The sequence below is a fragment of the Capricornis sumatraensis genome, chromosome 15 (genome assembly GCF_032405125.1).
Source record: "Capricornis sumatraensis isolate serow.1 chromosome 15, serow.2, whole genome shotgun sequence".
NCBI lineage: Eukaryota > Metazoa > Chordata > Mammalia > Artiodactyla > Bovidae > Capricornis > Capricornis sumatraensis.
This window is the reverse complement of record NC_091083.1, coordinates 54,699,203-54,713,041: the sequence shown is the minus strand read 5'-3', so window position 1 is coordinate 54,713,041 and position 13,839 is coordinate 54,699,203. Positions and strand designations below refer to the sequence as shown.

The 13,839-nt window shown below is 39.3% G+C and overlaps 1 protein-coding gene and 1 pseudogene across 1 annotated transcript in view; both read left to right on the top strand.

Moving 5' to 3' along the window:
* ATRN (attractin) overlaps window positions 1–13,839 on the top strand; it is a 182,794-nt gene that overhangs the window by 131,188 nt on the left and 37,767 nt on the right. Inside the window, exon 25 of the mRNA XM_068986876.1 lies at window positions 11,736–11,797. Coding sequence (XP_068842977.1) covers window positions 11,736–11,797 — 62 coding nt within the window. The remainder of the gene's footprint in view (window positions 1–11,735; window positions 11,798–13,839) is intronic.
* On the top strand, window positions 8,708–9,238 carry LOC138091596 (glycine cleavage system H protein, mitochondrial pseudogene; annotated as a pseudogene).

The window sequence follows — 13,839 nt, the reverse complement described above, 5'->3', positions numbered from 1 at the left end:
CTTAGCCCTTGCTTTCTGAAAGTGATTCTAGGTGTTTCCCGAGTCAGCAGAATTCACCTCTTCAGGCACGGCTATAGTTTGGAAGGGTAGGTATTCAGGATAGAGAATGCACAGACAGACATTGTGTGTGAGGTGGGAAGGTGGGTGGTGGCCCTGAGATTCTGGCTGGTTACTGGCTCTGCAACAGAGGTTGTTATTGAAAGTGGAACTAATATTAAAGTCCTCTCCATGCTGGCTGTTTCATTTGCTAGTTTATTTTTGTAAGAGGCTAGTGTTCACAAGTGAAGGCAGCACAGAATTTATATTGAGAACTGGGCATTCATATAGATGTTAGAGTTATGTTTACGGGTGCTAATAGGATTGCTACACTAAGCAAAGGATGTATGAAACTTTTGTTGACTCAGATATACTTTTTGTTTTAGTAGCAGCTTTATTGAGATATAAGTCACATACCATACAATTCACCCATTTAAAGTGCACAATTTAGTGGGTTTTAGTATATTCGCATAATATTTTAGAATCTTTTCATCACCCGTGAAAGAAACCCCAATCCCAGATGCGGTCCCTTCCCATTTCTTCCTCCCTCTAGTCCCTGGCCACCACCAGTCAACTTTCTTTCTCTGCAGATTTGCCTGTTTGGGGCATTTCATAGAAATTGAATCATGTAATAGGTGGTCCTTTGTGGCTAGGCTCTTCAACTTAGTGTTTTCAAAGTGCAACCATATTTAGTGTTTTAGTACTTCATTCCTTTTTAAGACTGAATAGTATTCTGTTGTATGGATAAACCACATTTTTTGTTTATCTGTTCATCTGTTGATGGATACTTGGGCTGTTTTCACTCTTTAGCTCTTATGAACAGTCAGATACATGTCTAAAAGTCATATTTATTGTATAATAATAATATATACACATAGCTCCTGGTGTTAGATATCTGCATCTTAAGGATTTTAAGAATTATAAAGCCATGAAATACATTTAGAACTAAACTACTTAAAGTGTAAATCTGGACTTCCCTGGCGGTCTAGGGATTGAGACTCCACATTCCCAGTGCAAAGGGCATGCATTCAATCCTCGTCAGAGAACTAAGATCCCACATGCTGCACAGCACAGCCAAAAAATAAAAAAGTGTAAATCTTTTTTAATTTCAGTTGGCTTTTAAACTTCTCGTCCTGCCTCATGGTTTTCATCATGATCATTGTTATTCCTTCTTCTGAAAAGTCTCCTCTCTCCTGCTTTTCAGCTTTGACTGTTTCTTCTCAGGTCTTCAGTGCCATTGTTCTCTTGGGTTTCCTCTGGGCCCTTTTCCCCTGGACAGCCCCATCCACACCATCTGTGAACACCACCTATGGCTGAGATGGGTAGATCTTTTTCTAGCAGACCTCTCTTTTGTGATCTCCATAGCCAAGACCCACTAGACTGCCTTTAACATCCACTCACTTAGCTCACCTTCTGACCCAGAGAGGCAGCCATGAATGGAGAGCAGGAGCCGTGCCAGATGCTGGGAGGCAGGGTGTGCCCCCATGCTGCTGGACACCCTGGGAAAAGAAGGGAATGCTCTGTGGTGCCCGAGTCTGCATGAAGTCCTAAGAAACATGAGTTCATTGTTCAGGGTTGGGGAGGGATATGTCCAGTCACTTTCCAGAACCACTAGGACTTGAGCAGAGCCGAAGTGACAAGTTTTGTGAGCAAGGAGCTGGAGAGAAGGGCAGGCAGCAGCTTTCACGAGGCTGGGGCATATCCCGTAGCAGCTTCCTTTCCTCATCTGTGCCTCCACAGTCATAGATGTGTCTGTTTTTTCACTCTACAGAGGTTTCTATAAGGGCAAGGGCTTTTTTATATTTCTGTGTCCTCACACTCCATAAATGTGCACTAGATGAACGCATCATTGGAGATGAGAGCTTTATGCTCAGGATCAGAACTTTGGGGGTTTTGGCAACTTTTGTAGCATTTATATAGGTAATGGAGGCTATTTTCTGGTAATTGTCTGCATAATTGTTGACCAGTGCTAAAGAGCCAGCAGGGTTTAGAGACCACGAATTTATCATCCCAATCTACACAGTGTGGTGTTAGACAGTTGAATTGTTCTAGTTTGGAATTTTGTCAGACTCTCAAAAGAGTTGAGAAGTAGAAGAAAAGAGAAAGATGAGGACACAAACATTGCTAATTTTACAACAAGAATAGTTAAGAAATACTGTTTGTATTGAAATGCTTAAGAATGAAATGACAGGATATGTGGGATGTGCCTCAAAATAATCTTGGGGAAGTAGGTAGAGTATGGATAAAATAAGATTGTCTATGAGCTGTAAATATTAATGCTGAGTGATAAGCACTTGAGGTTCATTATATTATTCTCTCTGCTCATTAAAAACTTAAAAATTTTCTACAATAAAATAATTTTTAGAGATAATACAGATGATTGAATAAAAATTAAAGGTCCAAGTACATTATTTAACCTCCCAAAAGTAGCTGCAGGATTATGCTTCAGCTGAAACATATCTCAGAACTGACCTTCTGTTCTCCTTTTCAGGAAACACACAACACTGTACTAGAGTTTTACCAGTTATTAGCCACTGTTGGGCAGTTTTAGAACAGTCAGAGGGCAGGAGGAAAACCTCCTCTTCCTCATCCCAGCATACTTCACCTTGGTGAAAATGGCAAAGGGAGCTTCACCCAAGAGCTACTGACCTCCCCTCCCTACCCAACCCCCAAGCAGAGGTGCCTTCCAAGTGAGCCTGTGAGGCTTGGGAAGCCACTTTCCAGTGGGCCATGACCCTATTGCCTTCTGCTCCTACAGCCTTTTGTGAGTAAAGGACACATCCTCTCCCTGTATCCAAGGATATTACATCCTTTTCCTGTCTGTTGTGGCATCTTTCCATCACTATCACCCTCAGGATAAAAACAAATTATAACAGAAGCAGCAAAAACAGTGATATAACTCTACTAGGGGGTTGGGGAGTAGGGAGTAATGGCTAATACAGTAGGAAGTTAGTCAGTGATGCCTAAAGTAACTAAATCAAGAAGTAACAATTTTTACAAAAGAAAGCAAAAACTTATTAGTGATAAAAAGGTAAACCACTCCTCCCTGCCGCCAGAAGAACTGGAAAGAAATCTAATTAGAGGAGAGGGCCTCTGGAGAGAAGTGTTAAGAAGAAGAGGGAGTGGGCAGGAATCAATCATGTGTATATAGTTATTAATGTTCTTGAGGTTCTTTTGGTTTTTTAGCTGAAGCATGTGTGATCTAGTTTCCTAACCAGGGATGGAACCCAGGCCCCCTGCATTGGGAGCACAGAATCTTAACATCTGGACCACCAGAGTGGTTTTTAACCCCTTAGTGGTTTTTAAATTACTGATGAACACGATAAAATAAATAGATTCTGGAGAGTGGTAAAAATGAATGGCTGGAAGGAAATTTGAGGAAGAGAGCCCAGAGGTTGGCAGAGGACAGATGGTGAGTGTTAGCTTGCATGTCAGGAATGAGCAGGTCAGTGGCATTACCCAGTCTTGAGGCTCTGACCAAAGCTTGGGTATACAGTTTCTGTGCCTACACAAACCAGCATTAGGTTGGTGGTATTTGAAGCCAGGTGATAGTCACTGGATCTAGTCCAGGGCCTATGGTCTCAACACAGAGTTCCATATAGAACTTAGGTTTAAAAAAAAAAAAAAGATGTTTTGTGTTACTGAAACTCACGGTGGTGGCAGCACTAGCTCAGCCGGTGGTCAGGGAATCTTCCATCCTTGGCAAAGGTGAGGCCTGACTGGAAAGCTGTTTGTAAACAGGCCTAAGTTCTTATGGGAGCAGTCAGACCTCTCCTGGCTTTGCAGTGTTCAGAGTTACATGGCAAGACTGATGTGGTCCAACCAGGAGCCAGAGGGCCACCATGACCACTTAAACCCTTTCTGGTCCTAATGTCAGGTCTTCAGTATCTGCAGAGCCTGGCCTTTCGGGGAGAGCTGAGGAGCAGATGGGCCACAGTCTGGAAGGGCTCCCTGACCAGGTGGAGCTGGGCCCTGGTGGAGCTGCTGGCCTCAGGGGATCAAGGAAGCAGCCCACAGAGATTCTGCCATGTGCATATAGACCCTGGGTTTTGTTTCAGCCTGACGGGTGCTGCCTTGGAGCCAGAAAACTTACCTCACAGAGCAGCCAGCTATCCATTCCCATCCTCTCCCTGACTTAAATGATAGTAACAGTGAAGATCGTTCTTGGTAGAGAAGATAAAGGCAAATTAGAAGTTCTTCCCTCTCTCTTTTCAAACCTTCTATACTAAACAGTGATCTTTCCCTATTCATTCATTTATACCTGCTTTGTAGATTACATGTTGCTGTTCAGTCGCCAAGTTGTGTCTGATGCTTTGCAGCCTCATGGACTGCAGCACCCCAGGCTTCCCATCCCTTCGCATCTCCCAGAGTTTGTCCAAGTTCATGTCCATTGAGTCGGTGATGCCATCCAACCATCTCATGCTCTGTAACCCTCTTCTCCTTTTGCCTTCAATCTTTCCCAGCATCAGGGTCTTTTCCAATGAGTCAGCTCTTTCCATCAGGTGGCCAAAGTATTGGAGCTTCAGGTTCAGCATCAGTCCTTCCAATGAGTATTCAAGGTTGATTTCCTTTAAGATTGTTTGGTTTGATCTCCTTGCTGTCCAAGGGATCTTAGACAAGAGTCTTCTCCAGCACCACAGTTCAAAAACATCAATTCTTTGGCACTCTGCCTTCCTTATGGTCCAGCTCTCACATCCATACATGACTATTGGAAAGACCATAGCCTTGACTGTACGGATCTCTGCCAGCAGTGATGTCTTTGCTTTTTAATACACTGTCTAGGTTTGTCATAGTTTTCCTGCCAAGAAGCAAGCATCTTCTAATTTCATGGCTGCAGTCACCATCTGGAGTGATTTTAGAGCCTGAGAAGATGAAATCTGTTACTGCTTTCACCCTTCCCCCATCTGTCTGCCATGAAGTGATGGGACGGGATACCATGATCTTAGTTTTTTTTAATATTGAGTTTTAAGCCAGCTTTTTCACTCTCTTCTTTTACCCTCATCAAGAGGTTCTTTAGTTCCTCTTCACTTTCTGCCATTAAAGTGGTATCATCTGCATATCTGAGGTTGTTGATATTTCTCCTTGCAGTCTTGATTCCAGCTTGTAACTCATCCAGCCTGGCATTGAATGGACAATAAACAGCCTTGTTGCACTCCTTTCTCAATTTTGAACCAGTCAGGTGTTCCATATAAGGTTCTAAGTGTTGCTTCTTGAGCCACATACAGGTTTCTCAGGAGACAGGTAAGATGGTGTGGTATTCCTGTCTCTTTAAGAGTTTTCCACAGTTTGTTATGATCCACAGTCAAAGGCTTTAATGTAGTCAATGAAACAGAGGTAGGTGTTTTCTGGAATTCCCTTGCTTTCTCTGTGATCCAGTGAATGCTGGCAGTTTGATCTCTGGTTCCTCTGCCTTTTCTAAACCCAGCTTGAACATCTAGAAATTCTTGGTTTATATAATGCTGAAGCCTAGCTTGAAGGATTTTGGTCATAGTCTTACTAGCATTCGAAATGAGTGCAACTGTCCAGTAGTCTGAACATTCTTTAGTACTGCCCTTCTTGAGAATTGGAATGAAGATTCACCTTTTCCAGTCCTGTGGCCACTGCTGGGTTTTCCAAATTTGCTGACATATTGTGTGTGGCACTTTAATAGCATCATCTTTTAAGATTTTAAATAGCTCTCCTGGAATTCCATCACCTCCAGTAGCTTTATTGGCAGCAGTACTTCTTAAGACCCACTTGACACTTAACTTCACACTCCAGAAAGGCTGGCTCTGGGTGAGTGACCACACCATCATGGTTATCTGGATCATTAAGATCTTTTTTGTACAGCTCTTCTGTATATTATATTCAACAGCCACAAAACAAAAATTTTCTAGCATTGGTATTTTGTATTATATGTAGTAGATGCAAAATACCAATGTTAAAAATATTGTTTTGTGGCAGTTGAATATAATGTGTCATATTTTCTTATTTTTACAGTAAACGTGGGCTTAGCCTGTACCCACCATAGTTGATAAAATTCATTCTCAGCCTGTATTCACAGAGTCCCATCCCCTTCCTTCAGGGATATGCAGAAATCTCAGGGCTTCACTGGGTCCAGAGATCTTCATTCACTGATTGCTACTCCTGGTGCCCTGCCCCATAGCCATGAGGTTTGTTTGAAGGCAACTATCCTCACTCCCACATGTGGCAGGCTTGGGTGCAAAATAATCCCTGGTACTTCAGAGCCTCCCAAACCCTACCATGCAGTCACCCTTTATTTCTCTCTACTCTCAGAACTCTAAAACATCTCCATTCCCTTCATTTTCCTCTGTTTTCTAGTCTTAAAGTTTGGGCCAGGCCTCTCTTCCTCTGCTCCTATTCCTTCACCCCCACACCCACGTCTGGGGAAGATCCAGATTAATTCCTTTTGGTTTTTGCTGTATTTTTTTTAATATTTATTTGTTTGGCTGTGCTGGGTTTTAGTTATGCCGTGCTGATAACTCTTAGTTGTGGCACCCAGCATCCTAATATCCTAATTCTCTGACCAGGGATCAAATGGATGCCCCTGTGTTGGAGTACAGAGTCCTAACCAGTGGACTACCAGGGAAGTCCGATTTTTTTTTTTTCAATAATTCCTTATTTCAGAGTTCCCTAAGGTGTGGCCCCTGGACACCAGTATCAGAATAACCTGGGGAGCTTAAAGCTATTGGAGTGGTAAAAGGGACCAGGATTCTGACTTTGTTGGAAGCTCTGCAGAGTTTGAGAACCATGGATGGTCTAGTTCTTGGACTATAAAAGTGTATCTGCTTTTGTGTGGGAGGTAGGAAATTACCTTTTCATTCTTTCTCCTACAACAATTTAAAAGCCAATAATTAATATATTCATAGAAGAATACAGGAATCCTCTTTTTCAAGATATCTCTAGGTACACAGCCATAGTGTAAGTAGAATATGATTATTCTATACCCCAAGGGAAGTGGATCAAGTGCTGAGAATGTAGAAAAGAGAGCCAATTTCCAGTGGAAGATGGGATAGCTGGATGAGAAAGGAAGTGTTTGTGCTAGGCCCCAAAGGACTTGGAAGGACAGGACTCAATCACTGTAGGTTTGAACAACGACCACCACCATTGCAGGTGGTTGGGGAAGGCACCCTGGTTACAGACGTTGGAGGACAATAGTGGTACTGCAACCAGAAAACATTTGCTTGACTGAAGCATAAACTTAGTGCTTGGGAAGTGCAAGTTTACAATATCCTACCCCAGATCTGGGGCTGGAAGGGCTTCTGTGTTTCATTTCATATAGCACACTCAGAAAGCACCCTGGGCAAGCACACCTTAATCAAACATGTTGCTGAAAGTTGAGTCTATAGCCAGTGTGAAAATATAAGGGGACATAAATTCCTGGCGTGTGAAGAGTGATACTTACTGTTTGGAAAGGGAGAAGAAAGTAATTGTGACTTTTATTTATCAATTGTAATTGAATTTTCTTCTTTGTATTAAATAGATTTTATTATAGGAGGTCTTCATTATCCTTAGTATAAGAAAAACCCACAAACACATTTGAATGTTTTTTATAATAAATCATGAAAGAAAGGTCTAATTGGGATATTATTTTGAAAATGAAACTCGAGTATGCAAAATGTAATTTTACAGTTAAAAAATTTAAATTATGGTTGCAGCTGTGGAGTTTGAAGAGAGATGGGGTCATTATTTTTCCAATTATCATATTCATTTATTTAGCAAATATTTATTTAACCTCTTCATGCCAATCACTATCTTAGGCACGAGAGATATAATAGACAGTGGCAAAGTCCCTTATGGGGCTTATTTTCTAGTGGAAGAAAAGCCTATAAATAAGTATACGTTTAAGGGCTATGAAGAAAAATTGAGCAAGAGAAGAATATAGAAGTGTGGCTTATAAAATATAGAAGTTGTGTATATGGTTCTCAGAGATAAGACAGCAGGAATGGAGTCCTTCAGTTCAGATTTGACTTTACAGCTTGATTTAAAAAAGAATAGCCAAAGGTCTCAACAGTTTTCCCAAGATACTCTCAGTCATATTCAGAGGTTTTTGAAGGACTTTTTGAAGTCTTTGAAGGTTTTTGAAGTCTCTATCTTTCATCCCTCTTCACTTGGTAACTCTGCCAAGTCTTCATTTGTCAATGGTTTTGTGTAATCAGTTCTCCAATAGCACTTTCACTAAAATCTCATTTTTTATGACTGATTTTGCAGATGGTTTGCCTTGTTTGACAGTCTTTGAATCGGGGACAGCCCCATTCATGCCTGTTGTCAGTGTAATTTTTAGTAATACTGTCTTGCACTCTCAGAAGTTCTCAATTTGGACAGTAAGTCCATCACCCATTGATCAAGAGATTAAACAACAAGACTGAGTGTTAAAGCAGGGCTAGATGTTTCTAAGTGGTCATAAACATTGTTAAAAGTTTTGCTTTCTTATGAAATTTTGTAACTTTGGAGACTTAGGTAATGAACATTCAACAAAAGAAGGCCATTTTTAGAGTGATGTGAGTCTTGGAGACCAACCACACTGGCTGTTTTAAAAGACTAAAATCTAACAGAATTGGATGGCCTAGAATTTGTGTCTTTATGTCTTGTAACCTGGACTCTTCATTCCTCAAGATTGAATAACCTTTTTCATATAATTGATTTTCTCCATTCTTATTAAAAACTTTTTATGTCTGCGAACACGGTGCTGCGAGCGGTGAGGAGCCTGTGGGCCGTGGTGGGCAGCCTGCGCGCTATCTCAGCATGCAGTGCACGCTGTTGGCCAAGGCCCTGGGGGCTGCCGGCGGGTGCCTTACCAGCACTATGCACCAGCCCCGCTCTGCTGTCGGTGCAGAAATTCACAGAAAAACATGAAAGGGTAACCACAGAAAATGGTGTTGAAACAGTGGGAATCAGCAATTTTGCACAGGAAGCTTTGGGAGATGTTGTTTACAGTATTCTGCTTGAAGTTGGGACAAAATTGAACAAACAAGAGGAGTTAGGTGCTTTGGAAAGTGTGAAAACTGCTAGTGAACTCTGTTCTTCTTTATCAGGAGAAATAACTGAAATTAATAAAGCTCTAGCGGAAAATCCAGGACTTATCAATAAATCTTGTTATGAAGATGGCTGGCTGGTCAAGATGACATTCAGTAACCCTTCAGAACTAGATGACCTAATGAGTGAAGAAGCAAATGAGAAATACTTAAAATCTATTGAGTGAAAATGGAACCCTAAATAAACTAGTTTGAAACAACTTGGATAGATATTTAAAAAGCAACTTTCAGCAAAAGAAACTACTTATAACAATGTTTCCTGAAGAAAATACCCCTTAACGTCCTAATGACTTCAGATAAACATTGTGTATCTTTTTTACAGCACCTGATGATTTTTAGGCTAGGCTCCAGTTATAATATTATCTGTGATAAAACTAGTTATAAAAATTATAAAAATAAAAGTTATAAAAGTTATAAAAATTATGTAATTGAAGGTTATCTTAAGCCTTGTATAATATTGTAACTTGCTTACAGCCATCCCTGTATTTGGGTCAAAATGATCTTCCTACTAGAAATAACTGGCAGTGGGGAATTTTGTTAGTTGTTTAGCATCTCTTAATTTTGCAATATACTGTGTTTGCTGGTGCTATTTTTATACAGTAGAGCAACAGCCTTGCAGGCAAATAAGAAACAGTTTAATAATAAAATATTCAGCTTCTTAATTAAAAAAAATAAAAACCTTTTATGTGATGACTATAGCCATATTTTGTAGTTTTCCTTCTCTCAAGAAACCTAAAGGATTGATTACTATAATAAATGAAAGAAAAGCAAAGAATATGGTTTCTCCTTATCTATGATGTCTATGTATGTTTGTATTTCTCAATATAAGTGGTGGCTAGAGGGCAAACACAAAAACTTCCGATTCTAAGCCCCGTATTATTCTGTGGCCTGAATAGGTATAATTGGACCTTTATTTATTTATGGAATGTCAAAAAGAAAATAAGAGCATCAGAAAGAAAAACACTGGACGCTTCTTCTCTCTTGAGCCTCTATGAATCTGACTATAAAAAGATGGCAGAGTATTGTTACTGTGCTGGGGCCCAGGCTGTAGCACTTTTCTTGTATTCTGTAGAGTGGGAGTTGACAAGGGATGGGGGTGTGTAGCCAGGATTAAGAAAAGAAGATGCCAATCATATACTTCTGTGATTCTTGTCATTCTTGTCTTTATTTGAATAATTATCATCTTCAATAATTGTTTCATTTATAGCACCATCCTCTCTCCAAGGAGAGCTGTGGTCCCTTTAAAATAAGTAGAGAACACTCCTGGTTAATACCATGTGTGTCATAGGGTAGTAAGGACACAATTATCATACTTAGTAGTAAATTCTAAGCTGCACATTTTTTTATGTTCTAATATCTCTGATACCTCTGATACACCTTAAACAGTTATTTTAAAAGCATTGTGTCATAGTATAAATCAGTGGTTTTCTTAAAAGTACACAAAACAATACCTGTTTTAGTGGTGTCTTAGATTTGATGAGCTATGTTAGGGAGTTTACAATGTTCTTTTTTTTTTTTTTTTTTAATAATTTATTTAGGCTGTGCTGGGTCTTAGTTTTGGTATTTGGGATCCAGTTCCCTGACCAGGGATTGAACCCAGGCCCTCTGCATTGGGAGTATGGCATCTTAGTCACTAGACCACCAGGGAAGTCCCTATAATATTCTTGGTATAAAATTATTTAGGTTCCAATTGGTGTTATATTGACTGTCAGATGATATTCAATGTAGTAAAACTTGGGATAAGTATTATTTTAAAGGGACATTATCTTGAAGTGAATACACACTGGGTACATTAAGTGTCAAAAGGGTTGAAGCACACTAAAGGAGGCTGCCCACCTCATGGTAGATCTAAGAATTGGAATTTGAAGCAAAAGGGGAGAGCATTTTGTCTTGATAAAGGCACAAGGAGGTAGCAAATAAACTCACTTGCTTGTCATTAGGTGTTTATATATAAATTTTATTTTTTTTAATTGAAGGATAATTGCTTTACAGAATTTTGTTGTTTTCTATGAGACATCAACATGAATCAGCCATATAGGTATACATATGTCCCCTCCCTTTTGAACCTCCCTCCGATCTCCCTGCCCATCCCACCCCTCTAGGTTGATACAGAACCCTTGTTTGAATTCTCTGAGATGTACAGCAGATCCCTATTGGCTATCTGTTTTACATATGGTAATGTAAGTTTCCGTGTTACTCTCTCCATACATCTCACTCTCTCTCCATGTCCACAGGTCTGTTCTCTCTGTGTCTGTTTCTCCATTGCTGCTCTGCAGATAAGTTCTTCAGTACCATCTTCCTAGATTTCATATATATGTGTTAGTATACGATGCTTATCTTTCTCTTTCTGACTTACTTCACTCAGTATAATAGGCTCTAGGTTCATCCACCTCATTAGATGTAGACCTCTGAGATGTCTTCCAGGTCAGACTAAAAACTGAGATCTGGTGTCAAGTAGAGGGGCTATAGGGATTTGTCTTCAGTCTCAGAAATCACTTTTGCTTTGGCAATTAAGCAAGAAAAACTAAAGGGATGGGTGCTTTTCCTCAAGTGAAAAAATTCCGTTAATCTCTTGAAATGTTAATGTCTTCCTGCTTCAGCAAGAAGGCTGAGTTGATGGTTCTGTCTTATAACCTAATCACTCTACCTGGTTTTCTGTCACAGATTGCATTCTCCCAGCACAGCAATTTTATGGACCTAGTACAGTTCTTCGTGACCTTCTTCAGGTAATTTCACTTATACAAACTATCTGTTCTTTTGATTTGGGTACTTAATTTAATTAATTATCAACCCATGAAAGGTAAATGAATAATCTTGTGTTTGCAGAACAGACCAAACTAACTTTATATATGTTCCTGAAAAGTTACATGTCAGTTACAGTACATTCAATCTAATTTGATAAAATGACATTTGGTTTGTATGTTCTGGCTTCCTGAGGTAGCTTTTCATGTACCCTATACTAAAATGTAGATAATTTGACTTTTCATATGGGGAAGATTTGGAGTTGAAATAACAGAAAATAATGATTACTGATGTGAGCTACATATATGCTGCTGCTTGTTCAAGAGGTGTTTCAGGTGATTATCTAGAGTTTTAAACCTAAAAGTGATTTGTTAGGCCTTGAGATCCTTTTGTTTTTATAGTTTCTTTTCCAGTTTAACATTATTTTTAAGAAAATACTATTACACATAATTGAAAAAGTGCTACAGTGTTTGTAAGAGGAAGCAATAGCATCATGTCCCACAACTTTAAATTATTTTAGCTGTTTTTTACTTCTCCATGCTTAAACTCTTTCTTGATTTTTCAATTCTGTTATCTTTTGATGTCCTACTGATAAGAACATCAAAGATAAGGATTTATTATCTTATGTTACCTCTCCCAGCAGCTCCCCACACACTATAAACACATATAGATTCCCCTTCATCCCACTTATGTAATATAGTTATATCACAATGTTTGGCTAAATCGGGAGTCACTATTTATGTTGTTATAACCATAAAAACCTCCCATTTTCTACTGAGTTGAACTCTAATTATATTTCCCCATTTTTTGGATGGGGGAATCACTTTTTGCTTGTGTTAAATGTAATATTTGCCATATTTAGGATTTTTAATTGTTTGGTTTTCTATGTAGCTACCCTTGATTTATCCCTATAACTCTGACAGAACTGAACACTCTTGATGTGGTCAAACACAAGAAGATACTTTCCTGGTTTTAGTTTCTCTTGGCCTAGATAATCATAAACATAAAGAGAATTATCACAGATTCTCTTGCCTCTGCCCTAGAACCCAAACCTGCTGCTCTCAAGTACACTAGTTTTTGAGGCCTGCTGCACAACTGTCATCTTGGGAATTTCTTTAGCCTTCTTATGTTGAAGTCTCTTGTCTCCTTCATCCCATGTCTTTGTCTCCCTGTTTATTCCCACCTTATACACATTCTCCAGGAAGTTCCTGAGGAAAGGTCATGTAGAGGTGACTTTTCTATGACCTTTCCTGTCCAAAAATGTCTTAGCTTTACCCTCACATTTTATTGAAAGTTTGAACACAGAATTCTAGGTTAGAAACACCTTCCATTAGAATTTAGAAAGTATGGACTTCTATGGTGGTCCAGTGTTAAGACTCGGTGCTTCTAATTCAGTGGGCATGTGTTCCATACCTAGCCAAATAAGTGCCATGTGCCACACACTGTGGCCAAAAAAAAAAAAGAATTTTGAAGGCATTATGCTGTTTCTTCTAGCTTCTAGTATTAATATTGAAAAAGTTAGTGTCATTATCATTCCCACTGTTTGTATGGGATCTGTCTTCTCTCTTTAATAAATATATGTTGAAGTATAATATTTTTATATTATACACTTAGAAATTGTAAGCTTAATGATTATCACAAATTGAACACTCTCATGTAACTACTACCTGTGAAAAGTTTTTTTTTCCCCCGGGGTATTACAAGTATCCTAGAAGTTACCTTACATTTACCTTAGTGACAGCCCCTTCCCTCTTTCCCAAAGCTGACCATTTACCTAGCTAAAACAATATATTGCATTTGCCAATTTAAATTTTTTTATTTAAATTAAAACAAAGCAGAAAATTGTGTTGTGGGACAAAGTTAAAGTTGTATTTATCTGTGAAATAGAAACAGATTCAGGTACATGGAGAACAGGCTACCAAGGGAGAAGGAGTTGGGGGAGGGTTGCAGTGATAAGTTTGGGTTTGCACATATAAGCTTCTATATATACAATGGATAAACAACAAAGTCCTACTGTATAACACAG